General features: G+C 37.8%; 1 protein-coding gene across 2 annotated transcripts in view; it reads left to right on the top strand.

Moving 5' to 3' along the window:
* GABBR2 (gamma-aminobutyric acid type B receptor subunit 2) overlaps positions 1 to 26,953 on the top strand; it is a 477,952-nt gene that overhangs the window by 87,613 nt on the left and 363,386 nt on the right. For both annotated transcript variants that reach the window (XM_064659239.1, XM_064659230.1), the window contains exon 2: positions 17,608 to 17,745. In XM_064659239.1, coding sequence (XP_064515309.1) covers positions 17,608 to 17,745 — 138 coding nt within the window. The remainder of the gene's footprint in view (positions 1 to 17,607; positions 17,746 to 26,953) is intronic.

The following is a 26,953-nucleotide window of genomic DNA, read 5'->3' as shown; positions in this document are numbered from 1 at the left end:
TTCAAATAAAATCTCACATGAAAGCCAGAGATCATGCTGTTGTTATGTTAAAATTAACATGCCTTTCTTTCTGAAACATATATGTTCCTACTGCTGTCTTAAGTAAATGTTAGCCAAAATAATTTTCAGCTTTCCCAATACAAAATAATTCTTTTCTGTGATGGAAAGTTGAAATACAGACCTTAGGCTCGAAACCTTACAGTTTTATCTGCACAGCTTCATTCAAAAAATGGGGTTTAATACCCTATTTTTTCAGCACTCATGGATGTTTCTTGAAATTTTGCAGACCTTGTTGAATCAGTGCTGGAATTGCTGCTGGGTTAGCTAGAAATAATGCTGCATTGGAGACTGCTGTGAATAGACCCATGTGAGGGTCTATTGTTGTTGTGAGGCTGAGTTTGCCTTTCTTTGCTTCAGCTCTTGTGGCTACTTATTATTGGAATATCACAATTAATTTTTCTTGAAAAGTACCTTTGGGAATCATCTGGTCAACATCCTGCTCAAAGTAGGGCTGATCTTGAAGGTCTCTCAGGCTGCTCAGGGCATTTATCTGTTGGGTGTCGAAAATTTCCAAGGATGGAGATTTTCCAGGCTCTCCAGTTAACCTGTTCTAGTCCTTGATCATTCAGCTTGCCTTTTTACCTCTTAAGTCTAGTCAGAATTGCTGTTGGTGCAACTGGTGACTGTGACCTCTTGTTCTTTCATTGCATGTCTGTGAGAAGAGTCTGTCTCCATCTGTATTCCTGCTGTTAGGGACTAGAAAGCTGCAATTAGAGACCTCGGTAGCTTTCTCTTCCTAAGGCTGAAGAAGCCCAGCTTCTTCAGTTGTTTCTCATGCATCGTGTGCTCATCACCATTTTGATGTCTCTCCTTGGTTTCTCTCCTGTTTATCGTCCTTTATATCTGAAGGCTTAAAAGTGAGCAGGCTGCTTGAAACACAAACAATGATGACTAGAAGGGAGTAGTCAGTCCTCTCAAAGCACTGGCTATGCTTTTGCTAGTGCAGAGCAGTCTGCAATTACACTCACTACTGCATAACCATACTGCTGACCCATGGTCAACTTACTGTTCACTAGACTCCTACTTTCATGTCTGTGCTGCTTGGCCTCTCAGTTCCCAGACTGAACTTCTGCATGGGGAGTCTTTGCTCCTATGTGTAAGAGTTTGTATTTGCCTTGATGAAATTCATGAGGGTACTGTTAACCTTTGGCTTGTCAAGGCCCCAGTGATGGGCAGTGCAGCTCTGCATCATGCAAACATAACAATTTTACTTGGCTGAGCTCAGGTAAATGAGTTATGAGCAAAGGACTTCAGTTTCCTGATCCAGCAGCTTCTTTGAAGGAGAAAGGTGTGTCCTTTGGGGATCTATCAATGCGAAGTTTTGGCCTCTGTCCTGTTCCATGTGGCCCGACAGTTTGTGGGGTTGCCATGATGTTCCCTTTAGCTCATCCAGCTTCTGACTTTTTGTACTTTCCAAGAAGTTCATGAATAATTGATTAACTCTATAAGAAGCTAGCAAAGTGGGTAATATTAGCTTGGAAATCCTCAAGTAGTTAAATTAATGACATGTTTTATGTTTGTACATCACCAAAATATTTATTCAGAGATCGGTGGCATCAAGGAGTTAACTGCCTTTAGATTCAAGTCTAAAAGGGTAGGTCAGACGAGCACTTGCTGGCGGGAGTTGGACTCACCGTAACAAGAGGTTTGCTGACTTTGACCTTTGTGTTTACAGCATTAGCTGATATTTAGAGTCTCATGTTTGTATCTCTTCTCAGCTTGAGGTAGTCCAGTCTTGCCATTCAGAAGAGTTTTTTTTAACTGACAGGCACATGATTGTCTAGACAAGATATATTTCCATTTTCCTGCTAAAGGTGTCCTGAAACTGTTTGAGTTGAATTAGAAGCATTCCTCTGTCTAGACCTTCAGGGGGGGAAAAAGGTGTCTTCTACTCAGGTCCTTAATGACTGGTTTTGTGTCTTATATTAAAAAGAAAAAAAAAAATTATCCTACACAAAATAAACATTTTTCATTAATACCTTCTTGAAGACTTAACCCTAAATATTTTCTTAAAGTTTGAAGTCCCAGAATGAGTTATGTTAGTAGGGGTGCTTACAGAAATTCTGTGAGGTTTTAAATGGGGCTTATTTCCAAATGGAAGGCAATTAAATTATTTATAACAGATTAAAGCTGTGCCAAGATCACTTCTGTTTTATTATTCCTGAATAGAAGCAGTGCTGTTTGCATTTCTTTGAACAAAGTGTGTCACTTTTAATGCAGATACTTGATAAAAATGTGATTTTTTTTTTAAAGGAGTTGTCTTTGTGCTGAACTAGTACTTCATATCAGCTTAATTTACACAGATCTTACATAACTTAGTCATATTGTTTTACATGCTTTGATTATATGTTCAACACCCTATCTGTTGAACACTAAGAATTTGTAATTAAGAACTTATCCAATATTTGCTGAAGATGAGAAAGTACAGGAACTAAAGCTGCTAAATATTTTTGAAAAGGCCAAACTAGACTGTTAAATGACATTTCAAGATGTGTGTGCAAATTTATTTGCAATAATAAATCATGCACTGGATGGTAACTGCTTTGAGAAATATGAGGGTGACCAGTATAAGTTGCTCCTAATACACCTGGTAGAGCTAATGCACAAACAAATTGAAAAACCACCAAAACAGGACTCTAAAGAGTCTCTCCTCTATTGCCAGGAGCTAGTCAAAAGAAGAACTAGTGTTTTGTTAGCTGCGAGCTAATATGTTTTCCGTATGCTGTGGTATAGATCAGAAGTATGCAGCACTCAGAAGTTGATTATCAGTAGGCTATCAGTTGATTATCAGTAGATTATCAGTAGGCTATGTACCCAATAATTTCTCTGAGTAACACTGCAAATAACTCTTGTAGTTTAATTTTTCTAAATTTGTTTTCTATTGTGATCTCAATTAATTGATTATGTTCATATTTGTTTCCAAAGTTTATGGTTGAACACTCACTGTTGACAGTTTATGAATAAAGAAAATTCACAGAAATGGTTACACCATAATGGAGAGAAAGCAGTGGACAAATCTTCTGCTTTCCTTTCCTTTATAGAGTTTTGTTATCATAGTGAATTTAAAGAATGAGGAGTTCTGAAATCTGGAGGTGTGCTTGTTTTGTCATATCCACATCTAACTGATATCTGGGGAAATACTCTAGTAAGCTGAGCTTAAAGAAGTGAATAAGCTTTTGTGGTTAGAGGAGACACATATAACACTTTCCCCCCACCCCCAACTCAGGCGCGTTAGCATGCTAACACACTGCATGCCACCCAAATCCATATTAATATTGTGTGTTTTGTGATTCGTGCATATCCCTGCCTTTCTCTCCTCTTCTTTGCTGTGGGTGTGAGTCTTCTATCTTCCAACTCATACAGTAGCTTAAACTACGTTTTGAACATGCTGGAAGCAGGTATTCACTGACAGAGTCTCCCATCAGTTTGCATATAGCAGTGTAAGTAGGAGGCGGTGGGAGAAATGATCCTTTTTTTTTTTGCCAGTGGTTTTACTGTTGCTAGGGAATACAGATTCCACTGTGCCCAAGGAACAACCTGCTCTGTGGTCTCATGAACTGGCACCTGATATGTCATTTAGTCACTTCATGCTTCTTAGCTCAACAAGTTGACTTGTACATCTCTGTTTGATGGAGCGATTGATGACGTGGATTTGTTTTGGGTTTTTTTTTTTGTTTCTTCACAATAGGTGGGTTTTGTTTGTTTGTTTTCTTCTGGATTCGTTTTTCATGATTAGTATGTGGAACTCTGCTAATAAATTGTCATATTCTTAAAGCCAAGTTGGGTGTTTGAAAAGAGCATTTCCGTTTGACTGCTGTGTTGTCCTTCACCTTCAAATCATCCCAGTCAAATCAGAGCTGCAGGAAGACTTGTGGCAACCAGCAACACTGTTGTCCTTATCCTTCCTCTGTGCCTGCTTCTGCATGCACATGCTGACACACACACACATGTACATACGCATCCTGCTTTGCCAAAGTGGAAAAGGTGATGCGAACTCTTATCCATTTCAATGTGAGGTCAAGAGATTTATATTCGAACAACTGTAAATATTGGTTGTAATTTGTCAACTTGCTTTACCTGAAGTGGGAACTACTTGCATAAACTCTTCTCGTTGGGCTGTGGAAAGGTAGCAGCCAGGTGATGGTTTCTGACCACAGCTTAAGTAGAAAATTCTTTTCTTGGCTCTACTGCACCATCTGGTCTATGGCACAAGAGTGTTTTTGTATTTTATCAAAGCCTTGAGATCCTAGGCTTGCTAATATGTGTTTCCAGTACTGGTTGTAAAATAGATGTTGTGCCTCTATCCTGCACCAACATTTTCCACAGCTGCCAATTTTTATGCAGCTTCCAGTAGCCAAAAGAAAACCTATTTATATCTCTTTTACTGCACCATGACTTTGTAGTAGAAGACTTAATGACAGAAATCTGTTTCCTACCCTTGAGACACTGAGTATTGCATCAAGAAAACATTTGAAATCTTGTAAGGTATTCAGAGCACTGGTTCATTTTGAGGATGGTTTCCTTGGACAAGGTCATTGTCAATTTCATATTTCACCTGGTCAGGACTTGTACATTTCCCTTCAGTTTGTTGCCTAAAAAAAGTAGCAAGAAAATTTTAACTCATTCACACCACTTCTTTTACCTTTCTGATGCCAGGGCAAAAATTAAAATTGATCCAGAGCTCTACAAAGTACTTTTTTTCACTTGACAATGTAGTGTCAGCCATGCTTGACAAAATGATTAGAATCATTCTATTAGCATTTTATACCATGTCAACCTGTTAAGATTTTGGGTGACAGTCAGTACATATTTGACAACGGAATGTCAAGAATCTGCACTGTTCCCTGGGCAAGCTTAAAGCAATTTAGCTCTGTTGGAGCACATGGTGTAAGAGAAAGCAGGCTGTCTTGAGGAGCTTGATATTTGCATTATTTTTTAAATTTCTGGGCAACTTAGGACTGAATGAGTCTGTCAAAGTCATGGAGATGTTTAAGGCAGGGGTTTTTTTGTAGACAGAAAAACTGATCTGTTCCTCTATCCAGTTATTAAACTAATATGAGAATTTCCTACTATGAGTCATTTGGAGTTAAGTAGAGTTTAGTCAAGCCCTTTTTACTAGAGTTTAGGCAAGTCAAAATTCAGTTTACAAAACCGTGAATTCTACTCATGCATATGAGCTTTGCTTGGGGGGTAGCAATGCCTAGCAGAGCATTATGTGCCAAATTAATAGCAGCAATCAGGGAAGTGTCAAATACAACCACAATGAAGGTAACTAGGCAAATGACAGAGGATTTGGTAGTTTGGAGCTTCTTTATGGTGTGTTAATGAAATTTCTGTAGAGCTTGGTTAACAGCCAGCAGGAATTACTCGTTCAGTGAGACATGTCTGAGGGAGTTCATATTGGGATTCATTATGGAGTATGGCGTGCACAGAGAGAGAACAGCGTCTTCTGTGGCTCTTGATTCATCTTGGGTGGCAAGCAGGAAAGTAGCTGAAGAACAAATAAGTTTGTTGTGAGTGTCACAAGTATATACCACATTTAAGAAATGAAATGAGATAACTAAGGAAGAGAATTAGGATGACGTAATTAGGCTAAGATGGACAGGCTAGCAGACCTTAGCTTCTGGTATGAACCTTATTTGCAGCTTCCAGACTTGCACTGAATGTATTTGCTTTTAAGCATCTGCGTGGTTGATCTGGGGCTGACTGCAGGTTTGAGCTATGCACTCCATGGGCATTGCACCTGCACACAGCCCAGCTCTATTTCAATTTTTTTCCATGTCCTTTTTTTTTCTGGAGTATAAGGAGGGAACCCTCAAGGGTCAGTACATCAAGGTGAGAAATCACAGAATATGCTGAACTGGAAGGAACCAACAAGGATCATTGAGTCCAACTCCTGGCCCTGCACAAGACTATTGCCAAGTCATAGCATGTTTCCAAGACTATTTTGCAAATGCTTCTTGAACTCTGTCAGGTTTGGTGCTGTGACCACTTCCCTGGGGAGTCTGTTCCAGTGCTCAGCCACCCTCTGGGTGAAGAACCTTTTCCTATTATCTAACCTAACCCTCCCCTGACACAATTTCAGACCATTCCCTTGGATTCTGTCACTGGATATTAGTGTCTACCCCTCCTCTTCCCCTCATGAGGAAGTTGTAACTGCAATGAGGGCTCCCCTCAGTCTCCTCTTCTCCAGGCTGAACAGACCAAGTGAGTGAACTCAGCCACTCCTCATACAGCTTTCCTTCAAGGCCCTTCACCATCTTTGTGGCCCTCCTTTGGATGATATATAAGAGCTTAATATCTTTCTTATATTGCAGTGCCCAGAACTGCACACAATATTCAAGATGAGGCCTCACCAGTGCAGAGTAGAGTGGGACAATCCCCTCCCTTGACCTGCTGACGATGCTTTGCCTGATGCCCCCCAGGGACAGGGTTGGCCCTCCTGGCAGCCAGGGCACTGCTGACTCAGATTCAACTTTCTGTCAACAAGGACCGCCAGGTCCCTTTCCATGGCACTACTTTCCAGTATCTCATTTCCCAGTCTGTACGTACATCGAGGGTTGCGTCGTCCCAGGTGCAGAATCCTACACTTGCCCTTGTTGAACTTCATGTGGTTGGTGATTGCCCAGTCCTCTAATTTGTTGAGGTCTCTCTTCAGGGCCTCCCTGCCTTTGAGGGGGTCAATGGCTCCTCTGACTTTTGTGTCATTTGCAAACTTGCTTAGTATCCCTTCCAGTCCTGCATCCAAGTCATTTATGATGTTGAAGAGCACAGGGCCCAAGATGGAACCCTGTGGAACCCCACTAGTGTCAGGTTGCCAGTCTCATGTTACCCCATTCACTGTTACCCTCTGTGCTCGACCCGTGAGCCAATTGCTCACCCACCACATGATGTATTTATCCAGCTGCGTGCTGGACATTTTGTCTGGAAGGATCCTTTGAGAGACAATATCAAAAGCTTTACTGAAATCCAAAAAGATTACATCAACTGGCTTCCCTTGATTAACTAGGTGGGTTACCTTCTCATAAAAGGAAATTAGGTTTGATAAACAGGTCAATCTTGTAATACCCTGCTCTTGGCAAACTTAGTCAAGAGATTTTCTGTGGGTACTCTAAGGGGAAAGAGCACTAGTCATTCTGCTTGTAAAAATCCCATACTGTGCTGTTGAATACAAGTGGTGAAGATTTATTTGTCAGTCTGCTAACCTGTCTTGATCTTGTAAAGGAACAGCTGTTTGTTAATCATCTTGCAATTTGCAGTGTGGAGGAAATATCTTGCTTGTATAGCTTTAAAACTATTGAAATTTAGTATCCATGCATTAATGTGACAGAACCACGAGTCAGATAGTTCCACCATTTTATGTTTTTGAAGTGGTTCCTAATCTCTACCAGTTATTTTCATAGAATATAAAACTCAGCTGGATCACAGTGAGCCTTTAAATAGGGAAAACACAAACTAAGTTGGGCAAGTTATTAAAGAAAAGCTGTGAAGAAATACCTGTGATAAGCCTGTCTGCAGAGCTCATGAAATTGGAAACTGTTTTAAATATGTTATTAGTCCAATATCTTTCTGTACTTCCAGGGCTGTTCCTTTCCTTTCCTTTGCGTCTAACGTTCAACTTTGAGTCAGCTCCTCAGTGCAGATAAGCCCATGATTTTGAGGCATTTTCATACCTGCCAACTGTGAAGCACTGCAGCTACTTACACAGTGAATGTCATGCCATCTGTGTAGTCATTGAAATAAAACTGTATTCTCTCCGTATTGTCTCTTTTGCCAGGTATTAATGGGGAAAAATCAATATAATATTTACCTGTGCTAATATACACTCTATCCGTTTCCAGCCTAAGAATTCCATAAAATGGTGAATTATTGTAATCTTGTGCTATGTTAATTTAAGTCAAATTAAAGCATACCATGAATTTAATTTGGCTTTTATGGGTTAATTTTAATGGTAGCTTATCCAAAAGATTGTGCATTATTCTTCCTTAGATAAATTAGCCTAACAAAGTTTTATTTACTGTAGACAAAGTTGAACTTTTTTACATTGTGATATAAAAAGATTTTAATTAAAAAATTGGAGATGTGCAACAAAGAATGTTACACCAGATCTTCTTGATCCTTGAGTAGAAAAAAATATTTTTTGCTATTCTTAATTCATTAGGCCCTTTCTAAACTTCTACTTTGTCAGCTGTATTTTAATTCTGATCTGTATCTGTGTTGAAATTCTTGTTGGAGAATTTTTAAAAAATATAAAAAATAAAATGAAAAAATTCAAACAATATTGCTTCAGAAAAAGTCATGCTGAGAGCTACACGTAGCACTTAACACTCTTGATGTTGAACATTGACCTCTAAAGGAAAAGAGTTTCATCTTATTTTCCAAAATTTCCAGGTGCTTTCGGACCTTTTATTAAAATTCAAATATATTCTCAAGGATGCTACACACATCCTTGTGATAGCTTAAGAGATTGCCTCACATCTTCCAGGTAAGTGACTTTCAGAAGCTATAAGAACAATTCTGAAGGGCCTTGGAGTCATCTGTGCCTCATGTCATCCCCGGTGAATGCTTATTTAGAAACGTCTGTGGTTGTGCGCACTCAGAGACAGGCCCTGTTGCCTTATGACAGAGGCACACAAGGGAGACTTTATTTCAACATGATGCTCTTAACCAGGAAAATGCTGAAGAGCTCTTTTTCCATATCTCCTCACCCTTAGAATAATATTTTTATTTCGTGCCAGAAAAGTATCAAGAAATATTTCTTTTTTTTTTCCACCTGTTTTATAAAAATAAAGCCTGTTTCAGGAGCAAGTAGGTCATGGGAAAGAAACAATTCATACAGCAGGCTTCCCCCACAACTGATTCTTGCTGATTGCTGAGGGCCAAGTTATTTTTCAAAATATCATTGCACTCCTACCTCGGTTTCAATTGCAGCTTGTTACTCAGGAATGGGATGCCAGGCATACTATCATGTGTGTCACTGTTACTTCAAATGTTTTGTAGTAGTACACTTCTATTTTCTTCCATCTAGAAGAGCTTCTTGATTGTTATTTATAAACTTGGATTTTTTTTCTCCTTCTATAATCTCCTATTTCATTCCTTCCTTTTATTTCCTGCAAAGAGCACAGCTGCAGTTAAAAGGAGTTACACATTTTTAGTATGTAATGATTTTCAGGGTACAGAAAAGACATGCTAACAGTTCGGAGATAGTACCCTTCCCTGCATCCTGCAATTTTTCTTATTCCCAAAATGACCTGGGGAAAAAAACCCACTCTTATTAAAGCTGAGTATGTAGTCAGTAGTAGACATAACAAAAGGAGAAAATTGCTAAAACTCTACTTTTTAAAGATAGTTCCAGAAAATTTATTTTACTAAACATAGAATGATGTACTTCTGTTTTAATTTTTGATTTATTTTGATTGTTCATGCCAAAAATCATATTTTTTGCAGTGCTTACACTCTAGATCTGAAAAAAGAAAATCAAATATCATATTTAAATAACACACCTTTTTACTTCTGTGAATTCTTCCCTATATTCTTAAAAGCACAGAGAATTGAATGAAAGGAAATCTAAGTGAAATAGTCCAACAGAGTGTGACTATGATAATATGGGCTATTTACGCTAGTGTAATAATAAATGGTAATGAATAAAGGCAAGGAAAGAAAAGATGAGACAAGTACAAAATTGAAGAATTGACATTTGCGATTCTGTGTTGAGCCCAGCAATGTTATGTCCCTTATGAGGTCATTTTTTACTTGAGTTGCAGCTGACAAATGCTTTGTAAATCTATTTCAGCACATGTCTGAGAGGCAACAAAATAGTAAGTAGGTGGCAACAAGAAATTTAAGTGACAATGATCTTGAGGCTCTCGAGTCTGAAACAATTAGCACCTTTTGAGGTTACTTAAATGCAAAACCACAACTGATTTCCTAGGGGAGATTTAAAAAGTCTTTTGATGCAAATAAAGCCCAGAGATATTTTCCTGGATTGTTGAATAATTAAAATTAATTCTTTGTTTAGTAAGAAATCATTGTAATGTTGAACTTCTTGGTAAAAATTGGAATAACTGGAGAAGACTGAGCCAGCTTATTCTCAAAACCAGAATATGTTATTTGTTTTCTAAATATATTTGAATACATTATTTTCTCTACACTGTTCCTCTGGACTTTTATGCTTTTCCATAATTCGACTTATTTCCATAAAACATAATGGCAATGGAGTAGCATTGATTATGTTGGGAGGAAGAAGTGAGCAAGGCAATCCTCTTCCTGTTAATACTGAATGTATCAAAATATCTGACAGTATTGAGCACCAGGGGGTTAGAAGAAAACAATACAGTTCTAGGACTTAGTTTTTATTTTATGTATTTATACTGTAAAACTCTGAATGTGAGCATCTACATGCAACTTTAAGGATACTTGGAAAAATTTCTAATTCAAGATGACCTTGTGTATGGGAACATCCATCTACTTCAATCAGTGCTGCTAATTAGCAAACACCTGTAAAACTGTCTTATGGAATATTTTATTGGATTGATGCAGAAGTGAATGACTATAACAAAATAGACTGAATGTTGTAGGTGAGCAAATACAGTGTGGATGTTATAAAATCCCCTCTGGCCTAGGAATATTTGAATCAACACCAATTTGATTTTGGTAAGATGACAGTTCCAGCTGCAGAATAATCCAGCAAAACTCAATAACTTATACAGTGGGATCTGACTAATTGCTCATATTGCACAGTAGGATCTCTCCAAGGCCCAAATGCTAGCTTTCCATTAGCAATTCACAGTGAGATGTTAATGTTTTGAATTCCTGCTCACCATCTTACAGACAACCTGGCCAGTGTTACCTGAATTATGAATTTCATCACTGTGTAGCCCTAGAACAACTCCTGCATTTGATTAGTGGTTTAGCCAGAAAAAAGACAGTGGATCTCTGCTTCATCATGGACCTCCATGGGCAGCGGGGGCTAGCCTGTCTCACCATGGGCTACAGCATCTGGAGCACCTCCTACACCTCCTTCTTCACTGACCTTGATGCCTGCAGGGCTGTTGCTCTCACATTTTTTTCTTGTTCCTCTTTCACAGCTGCTGTGCAGTGGTTTTTTTTGCCTGTTCTTAAATATGTTATCACAGAATTTCATCAGCACCACTGATGGGCTCAGCTTTGGGCAGTGGCAGACCTGTTTTGGAGCAGACCAGAACTGACTGCCAGTTCTGGGGGCAAAAATGTGGGGCAATTCCTGCTATCTTCTCACAGGAGCCACCTCTGCTGCTCCCCTGCTACCAAAACCTTGCCACATTAACCCAATGGTTGTGTTATCGAAAGGGAGTGATCTTCATATCGCAAATATGCAAAATACCTCTTGATGATCTTCTGAATTCCTGTGCGTGTAACAGTTATATATCAGGGAAAACTTCAACTTTCTTTGAGGAAAGACTTCACCTTTCAAGCTGAATCCAAGGTTACTCTGAAAAGAGGAAGACAAATTGATCTCTGTTATTACTGCATATTTAATCGGGGTAGAACCATAGACAGAGTTAGTTTTGATTACACAGGATTTATCTATTTGCTACATTCCAATTCCATTTCATATTGGAGTTCTTAAATTGGAATAATTCCGTGTAAATGTTATATTCTCCAAGAAATAGTAACAAGATGGAAACTATAAATCATATAATGAAAAAAAAACAAAGTATCTGAATGGAAAAAGTAAATATACTTCTCTTATAAGGAGAGACAGGAAATTTTTGTTTATCTTGCTGGGTGGACTCAGTTCCCAAACAGTGAACCAAGAAGAAAGAAAATGTCACTGAACAAGAGGCTGAGCCTTCACAAGGTGTTTAGACATTCTCTTAGGAAATGAGGTGTCAGAGGAGTGAGTGGTCACCCTTGCTGTGGGGTCAATGACTTAAGACACCTGAGGCAGAATATAATCTGTTAAATGGGATGCCAAGCACCAGTACCTTAGTGGTAGCACTCTGTGAACTATTCCGTGTGCAGCAGGCAGAATCAGATAAAGAAATTGCTAGGTAAAATTTCAAAGTATGTCAAGAGCTGTCAAGGTGAGAGGGTTAATTTACTGGGAAATATTTCACTGAATAGATTAAGTCCTTCTCTGCTGCGTCCACACTTTCTAAAGCAAAACCAAATCTGATTGCTAGCAGTTAAAATTAAAAGATGATAGAGAAATCACATACAGCAGAGCCCACTGTTTGGGATGAGTTAACTTCAGTTTTAAGATACAGAAGTTTGGTGTTGTTGGAGGGCGTTGCTTTTGTTTTTCAAATGCAGAATATAGGAATGCCTATAGTGGTTCAGACTAGTCTTGATGCAAGTGCTTGGCATCATCCTGAAACCGCTGATCAGCAGGAAAAGTCAAGTTTTTAATCCTACTTCCCTAGAACAGTGTCCTAGCCATCAACAAGCTGTGATTCAGGAGTTTCCTGAGAAAATTGCCATGTCTCTATTAGGAAGTTTTGAATTGGTTTTTGATCTACGAACTAGTCCCATTTATTTTCATGTATTTATGAACTTTTAACATTCATAGTAACACACCTCACACCTACTTTGCAAAGTGTGAAGAATTCTAGAACAAATGAAAGGTAGTGCTTTTTCTTTTTATGGATTATTATGTTTGTGATTGTCAAAGTGGTGGTTCCAAGAGCAGTTGTACAAACTCATGGAAAGAAAATCCAGTTACAGCTCTTTAATGTAAAAATATGATTGCTGGCTTTGAAAGTACTTCAGTTGCAGATACTTGAAAACAGAGGTAACCTCAGGGGAAGCATGCCCTGCCCATAAAACAGGCAGAGGATGCTAACTTGTTTGTAGCTCAGAGTAGTTGTCTGTGTGTTTTTCAACAAATGGTCTGTATTTACTGATGACTTTAAGGAAGTCAGTGAAAATGAAATTAAAATATTTGTTGGTGCTCCTCATTTCTTAGCTCCTTTCGAGCTGATGATGTAACACAGAGTTCCTGAGCAAGATTTTGCAGAGGATAGGAATAAAGCTTTGTACATCTCTTCTCTCTGTTTAAAGAAGTCTCTTTATATATTTATGAGCACTTCCTTCTCTGTCCAATGACATTCACAGCAGAGTGCTGCTGAAAAATCTCATATCACTTGATAAAGTTGGATATTTTATTATGCAGACGACAGCAGTTTGTTATTCCCACTCACCGTAAAGGATGTCTGATATCAATTGTCAGTAGCTCAATAGATACTTGTTCCTCAGGTTTACTTCCACTCAGAAAAAGTCAAGTTGTGCCAGAATATAGCTAACTGAGAAACAGCTTGGCATAGCTATCCAACAGCTAGAAATCTAAACATAATCATGCATCTGACCACTATATTCATCCCTATAGTTCTTATTGCTGTGCTACTCTAACAAGATCAGCTGAATTATGAGTAACTTTATGTATAGAAGCCATACCCATTTCCTTTCTGTGCACCAAGGATTTGCACTGTCTTGTGCTTAGGTCCATAAGGGTTTCAGTGCATACCCTGGTGTCTCTTTCAGTGTCTGCCAGACAGCCTTCCTGGGAGCCAACAACCCTCACCGATCAGTCCTGCTGCTTCTCCTGGCTTCAGTGATGAGTGGCTTCACATGGGACACCCTTTCTCTCAGCTTCAGAGAACCTTTGGGTACAGTGGAGAAGGTCTCTTGTGTATTCAGCTGCTGTACTGTTCTCTACAGAAATGTTTCTCGTCCTTGTGCACCCGTAATGCCTCAGGCTGTCCTTCCTCCCTGTGCATTTGGATCCTTTTCTCATTGGAGGATTATAGTTTTATTTGTCAGCCTCTCCTCTGAAGAGGATTCAGGAAGGTTAACACCTCAATCCCCAAACTTATTTAACTCCTCTCCCATGCAGCAGTTCATCTGGCTATTTTCTTAATTAAAATAGGTGGTTCTGTTTCCTTGGAAATGAGAACTATGCACACTTTGTCAGATACCAGCTGTGATATTAAGCCGACTTTGACGCAACAAGACGCAGGACACTTCACACACCTTTGATTGGTGATTTGCTAGTATTTTTCCTTGTGAATTTTCCATTTTATCTGTATCAAGTGAATGTGTTAAGAAATACACTTAACGTAATTATTTCTTTAATATATATGTTTATTATTTATAAGTTTCTTATTTCAGGCTTTTGACTGAGACTGAGCACAGCAATTGATGTGTTTGGCATAGGTAGTTCTCAGCTCCTTCCCCTGAAGAAAATTGGGACATGTGTCAAAATACATGTATTTGGAATTCTAGTTATGGTAAAACTACATTTCCTCAATAAGAAAGGTATTACAACTATCTTTAGTGTTTCAATGAGTCAAGTTCAGTGGCACTGCATAGCTGTCTAGTTTTGTATAGGGATCAAAATTGAGCTGGTTGCACTTCAGCTCAGTGAAATAGACGTGTTGATGACAATTTAGATGAAAGAGCAAAACTAGGTAGCAAAAGGGGTGTCGACTCCTTCAGATTATATCTTTCATCATATAAGCTTGTGACTTTTTACAAGGGATTCTTTCCTCTTCATTGCTTTTAGTCAATTAAAGCCAGTCAGCTTCTCATCATCCACATGTGGCCAGGACTTTCTAACCTCTGCGTTTTAGTGTGGATTTTAGTAATTAGATTGCTGCATAGCATTCTTCCTGAACCTGTTTGGAGTCACTTGGCGACAGCAACTCAAGAACTCGTTTGGTGGTTATATGATGGGAATTTCAGTGACTGTTATCTTTCAACAGTGTTGCCCTCATTTAGGGTTACATATGTAGGTTTTGGCAATAGGAGACCATGAGCAGCAATGGTGCTGCTTGGGATTTCTTAAAAACTCACCTTGTTCAGAGGGCTTCAGGAGCTCACTAAGGATACATTCCTCAGACTAGAGGCAGGAAGAAACCTTTTCTACTACTTGTCTGTCTGGCTTGGTAAGGCTATTATTTTTATCTGAATGTTTATTTTTTAATGCTTGTGACAGACTGTTCTGTTGCTTGCAGGGAAGAATGCTTTACACAGTGTATGTTGTGAAATGTGACATTAAACAAATGTGAAAGTCTGCTTTCTCCCATCTTTCTCATTTTTCCTTTCATATCTGTCCAGTTGTGGCCAGCCACAGTGTTAAGTTCTTATTCTTTGTCTCTGAGACATACTTTGGACTATTGGGATGGTTTTGCCCAAGGAGTAGACAGAGTCTAGTATAGTTATTCATGGTGGCATAAAAGACAGAGAGATAAGACTATTCAGGAGGAAAGTACAAAGGTGAGAACATGGTAGGCTTTTAACTGAATCACATTGAAGAGAAGCTCAGGTGTTATTGCATGTACTTTTGATTGATCAGTAATATCAATCTCAGCAGCATAAACCTTTCACTTTGGGAGAGACGAATAAAGATTTTGGCATACTTTCCCAAGAGAACTACTCTGTGATTAAAAAAGGGTTTTTGTCATGCAAGTGTCTTCATGAACAGGTAAAAATCAAATTAAAAAAGCCTTATAATAATAGCAATTCTAGACCTCCCAGTGAGTCAACCTACTGGGACCCATAATTGCATAAGTTTACTGCAGTGAGAAATATTTTGTAGGCAAATAATAGTTAAAAATGCATCAGTGCTTTGTGATGCAAAGGTGAATTTCAGTGTGAATTCGACTTCAGATAACATGCCATAGGTCTTTATCATTTAGAATGCAGAATTTTATTTCTCCATAACTTTTCATGTACATAGTCTTTCATGGGCTACAGATTCTGAGTGTTATTTTACATGAACATCATCTTTATTTAACATATGACTTGTATTCTTCTTGAACTGCTCCTCAGTGAGACATCTAAAATGTGACAATGCAAAAAAAAATTTGTATTAACTGGTTTTAAGTTGCTATGAAAACAAGTTCAACAATCTCTGCTACTGCACCTTCAAATGATACAGTGGACGAGGGCAAAAACTTGGCTAAATGCCACTTAAGTTCAGATGTTTGAAGCTCTAGTGTCTTTGGCTGCTTATAAAAGTCAGGATTTAGTTAAGCCTTCTAGTTGCACTTGGAATAAACTGGTCTTTAGGGAGTGGAGGAGTAAGAATAGAGGACACTGCTTCTACCAATAATCACATTCTTAATTCCTTCAGAATGTGAGCTTGCCACCAGTCCATCAAACTGATAGGGAAGCATCTACCATACTGAAGTGGTTTGGGTTTTTTTCTGCATTAAGAAGGAAGGCGTTGTGCTATATTATGCAATTTAAAAAGGTCTATGCCTTAAAAATCTCTATCCTTTTGAATAAGTGGGAGCAATAATTCTATTCTTGCAGACAGAATGCAAATAGAGTAATTTTTCATTTCACATATTAATTCAGTAAGGAGATTAATATAAGCTTCCAAACTTCTTAGTCAAAATCTTTTTTCTCTCCACAGAATGCAATACAATTACTACTTGGATGCTGATAGTTAATGAATTGTTTTATTGAATTGTGATAATGAAATATGGGAGGCTGGTGTGTGATATTTCTTATAAGGAGTATAAGACTTTGTAGAGGAAGCAAAAATGGGCAGAAAATTTTTGTTTCAAAAAGAGAGATAAGGAAGTGGCTGCTAATGGAGCAGTGGCAACTGCCATTATAGCCTGTTGGCACTTCTGACTTCCAGTATGGTTTGGAATCAAATTCTTAACTTCAGGCAAATAATTTATTAATACTTTGTTGTAAGCTCAGGAGTAAAGCCGTGACTACATGGGTTATTATGAATGATTGATACTACTCCATTCATGGATTGATGTATCTCTTGCAATACTGACTAGCATCAGCCCTTGTTTCTTAATTTTGAATCCTGGTCTCAGTTTACAGTAAAATTCTTTACATCTGAAATAAAGATCAAACTAATTATCAGAGAAGCCTAGAACAGGTCAGGTTAGAAGGACCTCACAATGTCATTTAGCCCCACCTTCTGCTCAAAGCAGTGTGAGTTATGAGAGCAGAACAATTAATTCTTAGCAGATTCTTAAAAGAATACTGTTTTGTTACCTTTTGAAGACTTTGTGTTATCCTTCTAAGTAATAGTCTCTTCATTATATATTTTTGCACAGAATGCTGGGGTTGGACTTTAAGGAGAGGTTACTTAGGAGCTTTCATTACAGACAGAACTTTTTTTACAGAGATCAGCAGTATTGTCCAACTTTCTTCCAACTATAGAAGTCCTGCTAGCAATCTGGTATTACATTACGAATTTTACTTTTGGAAATGGTAGCTCTCAATGTAGATGAGGTTTCAGTCAACCTTTTTTGCTGGACCTTTTTTATTATTTGTCAAATAGTGGTATCGAAGTTCTGGTTTTATACAATGTAAGGAGGGGGTTTGCTGTTCTTTCACTACATCACACTAGGAGTCTGGAAGTGAATACTCTAATTCTTCATGTTTAGCTTTTCAGATGTTATATATTGTACAATTTTTATATCTATGCAATTCCTGACTCTTTTTTCCTGCCTAACTCCCCAATAGTTTATTTCTTAGTTAATTATTTTATTTATGACATTAAATATTGACTCTTTTTTTTCTTTTTTTCCCCAGTGCGACAATGCAAAAGGACTCAAAGCCTTCTATGATGCAATAAAATATGGACCTAATCATCTGATGGTTTTTGGTGGTGTATGTGCAACAGTTACTTCTATCATTGCTGAATCTCTAAAGGGATGGAATTTGGTTCAGGTAAGGCATGGAATGGAATATATTCAAATGTTAACTACCTTGTATCTCTGGATCTTTTTTTTGAAATATAGAAACTTAGGTTTGATGCTTTTCTAGCTTCTCATTTTGTGTAATCAGTATGTCTCAGTTCTGAAGGCCAATGAAATTATGTGTAAAGAAGAATAGTTACTTCTATATAGTACTGGATTTTAAGGCTTGGCATTGTACTCAAAATGTGAGTATGGGGCAGCAGTCACGTGTCTCAGTAGGTTAATTAAATAAAATTAATGTATCTCAAAAAGCAACCTAAATGAAATCAAGTTCAATCATGGTAGGCGGGTGGATCTAGGACTTTTGAAAACATGAAACAGCTCCTCAGGCCTCAAATTATGGTACTTCTGGGTATTTACTCTGCCTCTACTCAGTTATAATGCAATAATTCCTATTGACTTTAAAACTGTTGGAAGTGCATAAATTCTAAGTAGTAACTGGGTTCATGTCTCAGTATGTAGCTCGCAAAGCACATTTATTCCCAGCTGTTCTTCTTCCTGACTTTCTCAAAGGTCAAGTTTGTGGAAAGGTTCCCTCTGCTGAGGAATCAGAATTTATTAATACTAATCTTTAAAATGCAGATGATAACAGCATGATTTTCATTTATTCAATCATCTGTCTAGTGTTAATTTTCGGACTGATGGCTGTTCACATAGCCATCCAGTTTCGCTTTTCTCATGTGGAAATACCGTAGCTTTCTACTCAATATTCATATTGCCCAAAGATAAGTTTGTACATTTTTTTATTAAAAAAACCCCAAATTATTCTATAGCAAAATAAAAAAATAATAATATATAAAAATTACCTGAGGTTACAGTTACAAACAGGCTCCTCTTTTCCACCTGGAATACTTACTGAGAGTAGAGCAGAAAGAACAAATGAGGCATAATTAAGTTTGTGAAGAAGATGATGATCAGAGTACAAATGGGAAAATCTTAGGAGGATAATTAAAGTAGCTTGTTAACTGAGTTTGCAATGCTTGTCAGATCAGATCTTTTTTCTGATGCTTCAGGATTTTTTTTCTGATGTGAAAAACATCAGTTCTACTGTGGAAACAAAATAATAGTGTGTTTCTGGGGAGAATGGAGAAAAAACAGAAAGCCTGACACTATCCTTTAACACTTTCTCTTGAAAATGGCCTAGTTCATGACCTATAATGAAGTATGTGCCTGGAACTCTTGTTTCTTTTTAAGTTGTCACATGGAACTTCCATATGATGTAGGATGTTTTAAATAGCTGGATTTCATTGTGCTGAAAATCTTTTCATTTGCATTCAAGTTCTACCTGATAAAATCTGAAAATCAATTTGTTCATGAAGTTGCTCAGACTAGAAGGAAGGGTGATTAGAAAGCTTTTAAATGTCTGGACTTGTCAATATATATGTTAAAATATAGAATGATATGATGCATTGCTGCCAGATAGCATTTATTTCTTTGTATTTAGCCATTATGGTTGTGACTATGCCTTAAACATTATTTATGATATCAGTCCATCAAAGGGATTCTTTACTTCTTGGGTTTAGTATCCTGTGGGCACTAGATAAGTCCTCACATGGCAAAACTGCACTTTGTGTCAGGTTTTTAGATATTGATTGGCTGGATGATGAAAAAACACAATTAGCAGCATGGCTGGGAAGTGTGGCAAGGCTTAGTGGATGGTATAGCAGCAACAGTCTAAATACTGCTTGTGAAAGTGTTATGTCATGGTGACAGGGGTTTGTGTATCTGCAAATCAGCAGATGTAGCATGTATAAGGTAGTGGGGAGAACAGTACAAATTTTTGACTCCTCAGGATACACTGACATAAGTGTCTCTGATTAAAAGCATAACTTCAATAGAAAGAAAAGATAGAAATCTGTAGTTCTCAGAAGTGGAGCAATATTCAGCCTGATAAAATACAAGATTGCCCACCCTCAAAACTTGAAACTTCACCTCAAGGAATCACAGCAAACTCACACAAATAGTTATATGAAATTATGATAAAATCATTTCAAGTCAAGAAGAGGGAGAACAACATACAGACGAAAAAGAACCTGACATTGTATTATTGAGTAGGCTATTTGCATTCGAATGTCCCCATCACTTTGTCCCTGTGCCTGCAGTCACGAAAACAAAGCTCTTAACCCTAGCAGGAACATTTGATTTGATTTACACAGGTGTCATGAGGTTGAGCGAAGTAATGACTGCCTTCCATGCAAGGGAAATGCAGGATGATACTGATAGTCCTGGGGAGAATAGAGAAGAAAAGAATAATAACTGAAAAAATTACCTCTCCAGGCAAATAAAATATGAGACCTGCTGACTGCAAAAAACCCCAAACTTTTTTGAAAGCTTTTTAACCCTGTATTTCAAGTCTCTGGGTGACTGCTTTGCCTCTGTTTGGGTAAATTTCTCTGTTCTGCCTCTTCTTCATTCTCTACAGTATAAAGTTGCCAAAACCCCAAGAGTATAAATGTGCTGGAAATGATTGTGTTGCATTTGCTACTCAGGCAACTATTGTAGTGATGGGGGAGGGAAAGGAAATAGATTTTTGCAAAGCAACTTCCGACTCTACTCTCCTTACTGTATGCTGTTGATAATGGTAGTCTGTTTTACTTAACTGGTTAAATCAGGTCACTGATGGCCTGCAACAAGGTGAAATATGCAAGACTACCAGAGGTTGAGAAGAGTGTCAGTCTGAAGGTGACTTGCCTTATTTCCATGCTGCATCAAAACAGAGTACTTTTCTTTCTGCGTCTTCACAAATTCTGGTTTAGTTATGATCAGCAACAGAAAGGGAGTTTGTGTTCTCAATTAGCTGTCTTCAACTGCTGGCTGATTTAATTATCTCTTACTGTAACAAAATTAATTATATTTTAATGGACCATTTTATATCTGCGAAAAGAGCAAGTTGTTTTAGTCTGCAAAGATTTATGTCGTCCTGAAGGACCTTCATTGAGGTATGCCAGGTGACACAACTTGGAAAATATTTTTTTAACACACATTCTTAGTAGGACATATGCAGACACCCATTCCCTAGCCTCTCAAATGAAAACCTTCTCAATGAGTAATCTCTGTGTGCCAGCAGTCCTTACTTTGTTGAGTGACAGTCTGAGCATGGGCTGGAAGATGCATGTGCGTCTTTGATCTCCAGTCTGTGGTGTGAAATCAGTTTGAACCCTTCATGTTTCAGTTTAAAAGTGTTGTTAATATTTTGTGCCTTTGACAGTGGGCCCTAAAGTCACAAAGGTATAATACTGGGTAACTGCTGTGCTGTAGGGTGAATATTTCAATGTCAGATTCTTCCAGATTAATCTTATCCTCATTGCCTTTCAATGTGTGTTCAAGGCAATTAAACAAAGTAAGGAAGAATAATGAATAGTATCTCCATCTTGCAAAAGACAAGTTATTTGTTTTGAATTTTTATACTGAAGCGTTCCTTCTAGTATCCAAGTAGTGCAAAACAGAGGAAATAATTAGCAATTCAGTCTTTCTCTTTTATTTCAGGGTTACATCTGTTTACATCTCCATGTGAATTTCTTTCAGTGGCAAAAGCATCTAATTTATATATTTTTATATTGCTGTTTCTTCTGTTTTCATTGTCATCTCTCACTTTCCCTCATTGTCATATTAACAGAAACATTTAATAGGGATGAGGATTTTGACCACAACAGTCATCTCTCTTAATCTGCCAAACTCTTTCTCCATTTTTGGAGATTTGTCATTTTCTTTTGTTGTGCCATTTACATTCTCATACAACCTGCTTCATTTACAATTTCATTTGACTCTGGAAATAAGCCTCTGCTAGAAACAAAGTATAAATATTTGTGCTTCTTTGGAATATCCTCTGTTTCTGCATATTTTATGTAATCTAGTCATAACTGCCAGCTTCTAGGCAAGTAACTGCTTCAGGCAATCCAGTGATTAGATCGTAATGACATTCAAAACTGAGTAACCTTATTTTGGATTCAGCACCTCATGTTGGAAAGTTTTCTAACAAAATTATAGGTACCCTAATCATGATGTATTACTTTTGGGCATATTAACATAGGGCAAGTTCCATGTATTAAAAAGGGGTGTTAGAAAGGGAAAACTCCTTTAGTTCTCTAGCTCATGTAATTGAATATTAAAGAACCTACCCTAAGATTTCTTTTGTTGTCCCAGAGAAAACCCATAGGTATTCAAGATCCCATCTCTGAATCAGTGAAAAGGCTACTGGTGTTTGAGAAAATCAGTGATGTTTCTAGCCTTTGGTTTCCTTCTGAAACAAGGCTGATGTGATTGCACTGTCAGTTCCTCCTAATAATTTCTGACCACTGGCCAACTGCAACCAAATTGTAACAAAGGATTTCCCAAAGATTATTAGCTTCTATACATTTCTGTGAAAATGAGCTGCTCTGGAGAAGGATCCAGATGAATGAAGGAAAGGCTGCAGCATGATCACAGAGAACTTTGGGCCAACCATGCAGTGTGGTGCTTCATGTCCAGAGGCTGTTTATGGAAAGGGAACTGACTGCGTTGAGAGGATTGTTAAAAAAGCAGCAGAAAAAAATTTAAGGGAACACAGAGGAAGGGTGAAACCCAGAAAGATATTGAGTAGGAGCTGAGGTATGTGTTTGTAGAAACCTAAGACACATGTATCTGTAGGAAACAAGGCTTTATTAGGTGTCCCTGTTACTCAGCAAAATTCTTCTAATGTTTACGGGATTTCATAGCTATATGCAGGTTATAAGTGGTGGGTTTTAACACTGCAGTAATGCAATTCATCACAGAGTTTTTCCTTTTTTTTAACATTCCTTGTCTCACTTGTTCCAGTAGAGTGAGTTTGTGCTACTTTTGCCTTCATTGCACAATTTCCATGTATTATTAGTTTGAGTAATGAAAAGGCCATTTAAACTAGTCTTTGGCTAAGAAGATTAGCAACTTCTATCTATGTGATGCAGGCAGTCCCACTTGAACAGGCCTTTCTCCCACCGGAATATGACCCAATGCACCACAAAACTAGAGTCTTTGGCTTCTTGGCCCACAAATCACCATTGTGATCTCTTCTTTTTATCCTCCTCTTTTTTTCCTCCTCTTTTTTTTCCCTTTGCTTTCCTATTTTTTCTTTTGGGATTGGAGGGATTTTATAGACTTTCTGTATTTGTGTTGTGCTTTTAATACGCAAAGTGTGTGAGGGAAAACAACTCTTGAGGTCTTATATAATAAGGTGCAAACCTGATGACATTCTGGTCCTACTTTTGGGAGTTAGCTGAGCACATAAGGAAGTTTTGCTCACTTCGCCGTAGGAATGCCCGGGAGCTCCTAAACAGGAAGAAAACACAGTAGGTCTGACCTTCAGGCAGAGTTTCATGTGAAGTTACCCCTCATTTGAGAGAAGCTCTGGTGAACTTGGAGGGAGACAGACCTTTTAGTTCTGCAAATCCTCCCCTTGATACAAGCTGTCAGCAGGAACCCTGCTGTTAATGATGGACCCTCTGAAGCTCTGTGGTTGCTGCTGGAGGAGCAGAAGCATGGGGAGTTGAAACAGATCATCGATGCCATACTTCCTAATTAGACTATGTGTCTCAGTGTGTGGACAGATGCACACGTGCACAAGATAAAGCACACTTGGGATTCTTGGAAGTAGTTGTGTGTTCACCTTTAAACTTAGAGAAATGAATGTGGCAGTGCAGCAGGAGAGACTGGCCTAAGGTGGAAGAATAACTTCAGTGAGAAAAGTTCTTTTGCAGTGATTAAAAGCACTGATCCAGATTCCCAGTGCATTATTGCAGTTGTACTCCAGAGGAGACATTAGCATTGCATTGTTGTTAATGGTAGAAATTTGGTCCACAACGTTTAAATTGAAAATTTCGGAAAATTTCCAGGCTGAGTTATGGCAAGAAGTGTACATCCCAAATTTCAGATGCCCTGCAAGAGTTAGTAGGACATTTTTTTCTCTTCTTTTTGCCTTCTGTTTAAATTTGTGGCATTGATTTCTATGGCTTAACCTGTCTTTCCATCAGTTTGAAATTAGCTTCTATCCAGTGTTCACTTTTCTTTAAATATTATTAACTGTCCTTTTTCATATTGTTTGTTCTGGAGAAAACAGCAAAACTGCAATATATAGTCTAGTTTTTGCCTTTGATCTAATGTCTAAAGTTCAGTTCATTACATAAAGCATGAGTAAAGGTATTTTTATACAGCTCTAGGGTTAAGTCAAAGCGGTTGAAGACTGAAACCATATATTTATTCTAACTATTCTAACTATTTATTCTAACTATTCTGCATGTTATGTCAGAAAAAAAAAAACACACTTTTTTTTTCTTAGCTGTTTGTACATAATAATTCAATCACTTTTGTTTAGTGTTGGATCAATAATATAAAATGAATGTGAGTTGTGGTCTAGGGAACAGACACACACTTAAAAGGCAAGGGTGTTATGTTGCCATGTTTTATAATTTGTGTTTGGGAAAACACATTTAATTCTGAACGAATTAGATATCCCCTCTCCTTCATGAACTCCTCCTGCGAATCTGAATGGCTTCTTGAACAAAAATAAAATACATTAAAACCCTCAACCCATAATGCAGTATACAAGCTTTGATATTTTTTTTTCAAATACAAAGCCTCATGTTTTAATGCTAATTCACTTTGTTGATAAAGTGTTTAAAATATACAGGTTAATTTATTATCAGAATAAATAACAGTTGTGTGCTTGGATTTTTGGTTTTCCTCTGTATAACTTTTATTCTGTCTCACTGCTTGTATTGTTGAGGGTTTTTTTCAGCCGGTCTTTTGTTTTCCTTATTTTGTTCATTTCTATAAAAGAAGGTTGAAGTCTTTTCTCATGTGGCTTTTGCAGCCCTTCAGCTAGGGTAGACTTGCCAGGTAGAATCTTGCTCACCAAAATGTTTCAGTGCTGCACCTTGCAGCTATTGCTACTGCTTCCTTCACTGCTATGAAGGTATCCCTTCACGTCCCCTCAGGCTCGTTTATTGCTATTTGCTGCTGATTTTTCTGGAGGTGGTTTTGGGAGGGGAGATAGATGGGCAGTTTTGATTGCCATGTCTTCCTTCTCTCCTCTTCCCTGTCCTGATACAATAGACAGATTTAAGATTTGCTTCTTTGTAAAATCACTTGTAGTTCAGCATCCTTTCTATGCGGAATGATGATAACTGGGATATACACTAATTTCTTCTTCAGATTTGAGATTGTTTTTATGGCACTTTTTCTAATACCTTGTCTGGGATTTTTATGGTCTAACCCACTGGACAGTAGTGCTGCCAAATTTCATTCTACTCCATAGCTGGTCATCATGTTTTCACTTGACTTTCTCTGGGATTTGTGGGGATATAACTGTGTGACACTAATACCCCATTAATGATAATATTTGACTTATTCATGGTTCTGCCAGCCCAAAGAATCACCTTTTGATTGATTAATCTCATTGCTTTCATTACTCTGTGACCCACAAACATGTCTAGAATTCTCCCATTGTTTAGTGGGAGCATTTTTATAGTTTCTCAGCACTAGCAGCATTGAATTTTGAGCTACCCCTTGCATTTTGCCCTGTGCCTGACTTTCTACAAATCTCATTTCTATATCTCTCATTTGAAAGCTAGCTCAGGGAAATCGGATGCTAATTGGTTGCTCATCTGTATACGATTTTTCTGCTTTAAAGGTTATATTGATTAAAGCTATCTTATTTCACTGAAAGTCACTTTATCACTTTTTTGTTGATTTTTGGAAGTCATTATTATTTATTTCAAAATGTTCAGACTACAGTGCTGTATTTCTCTGATTGTTGCAACATTTCAAATATTCTAGAAAAGTTGGTTTCAAGCTTCTTTTACCACCAATTCCCCAAACGTGGTCCTTATGTTTATTTTCACCATACCTATAACTTCTGTAAAGCTAGAATTGATTATTTTGGTATGCTGTTTGTCAGAGTGGTTACTTTAATTTGTTTCTGAAAGGTGGCATTGAGTGTGTTCTACAGGACCAGCTTGCTGCCCTGTTCCTCAACAGCCTTCTTGAAAAGCCCTGTGGTTGCTTTCTATCCAGTTCTTTTGTCCAGCCTGGCTTGAGTGGCCTTCTATAGAGTGGCACCCTCTGCCATAGCTACAGCTGTCCTTGGAACACACAAACCTTTCCACAGTAAAAGGCAAATACAACTAAGTCAAAATTGATACGGTACATTTTGTTGCGTCATAATACTACTCCCACAGCCCTAAATTCACTCCTTCATTTCGTTCTTTCTTATTTGAATGTTTTTCTTCAAAGTACTGTTCTATTACAGAACAAGTAAAGCATTTTCATGTGGTAAATTAACCTGCTTTCTCCTGAATGCTGTTTGGCAGCAGCTGCTTAATTACTTATTTAGAGGAATAGCATAATTCGTACAAATTCAACAACAGCAGCTCCTGCGCATAGATTTTAGAACAAACTCATATACCAAGTGCTTGGAAAAAGAAAGAGCATCTTTATATAACTTTGAAAATGAAATAAAATATTTATTGGCCTTTAAAACCAGAAAAAGGTTAATGCTCCATTGGAGAAGTAACAAAATGCTGATATGTTTACAGAAAAGGAAGCGCTAAAGTACAAATCCTCATATAATAGAAGCTGTTCTAAGGGCATGATTCTCAAATGCAGTGGTGTTCTTGATGTATGATTCATCTAGTATTGAAATCTGTATGGCATCTGTTTTAATTTTTTTGTATTTTCAGTACTTGATACCTCTAGAACAGTTCCTGGGGACTTGTAGATCTTGCTACATGCTTTCTCCACGCATCAGTTAAGTTTTAGCACAGTTGGAGAAAAATAAGGTCAATTGAACAAGAGATAGCTATGCTTTAGTTAAACACCAAGTGTCTTGGAAACACATTTATTTCCTACAGCCTTAGTTATCGCACATAGCAAAACCAGACTTTCAGTGTCAGAGAAAACAAGTATGATCAGTGTAGCTTAAGAACCTCCAGACTCTGTTGGAAAACCACTAATAAATGCATACAAAATTGTGGCTGAAACCATTTTTGTATTTGGAGTAAGATGCTTTGGCCCTAGGATTACACTGAGAAGAGAAACACATCTCACAGCTTTTAAGCATTGACTTATAATTTTATTTCCTTTTCCTTCTCATCACATTTAAAATTTACAGCAATAGAAAGCTTAAGTAACCGAGTCTAAACTTATTTTTGTACTGAAAAGGAGTTCCA

Source organism: Pseudopipra pipra, chromosome 1, assembly GCF_036250125.1.
Source record: "Pseudopipra pipra isolate bDixPip1 chromosome 1, bDixPip1.hap1, whole genome shotgun sequence".
Classification (NCBI taxonomy): Eukaryota; Metazoa; Chordata; class Aves; order Passeriformes; family Pipridae; genus Pseudopipra; species Pseudopipra pipra.
Note: the sequence above shows the minus strand (reverse complement) of the source record. Positions and strands in the feature narration are given on the sequence as shown.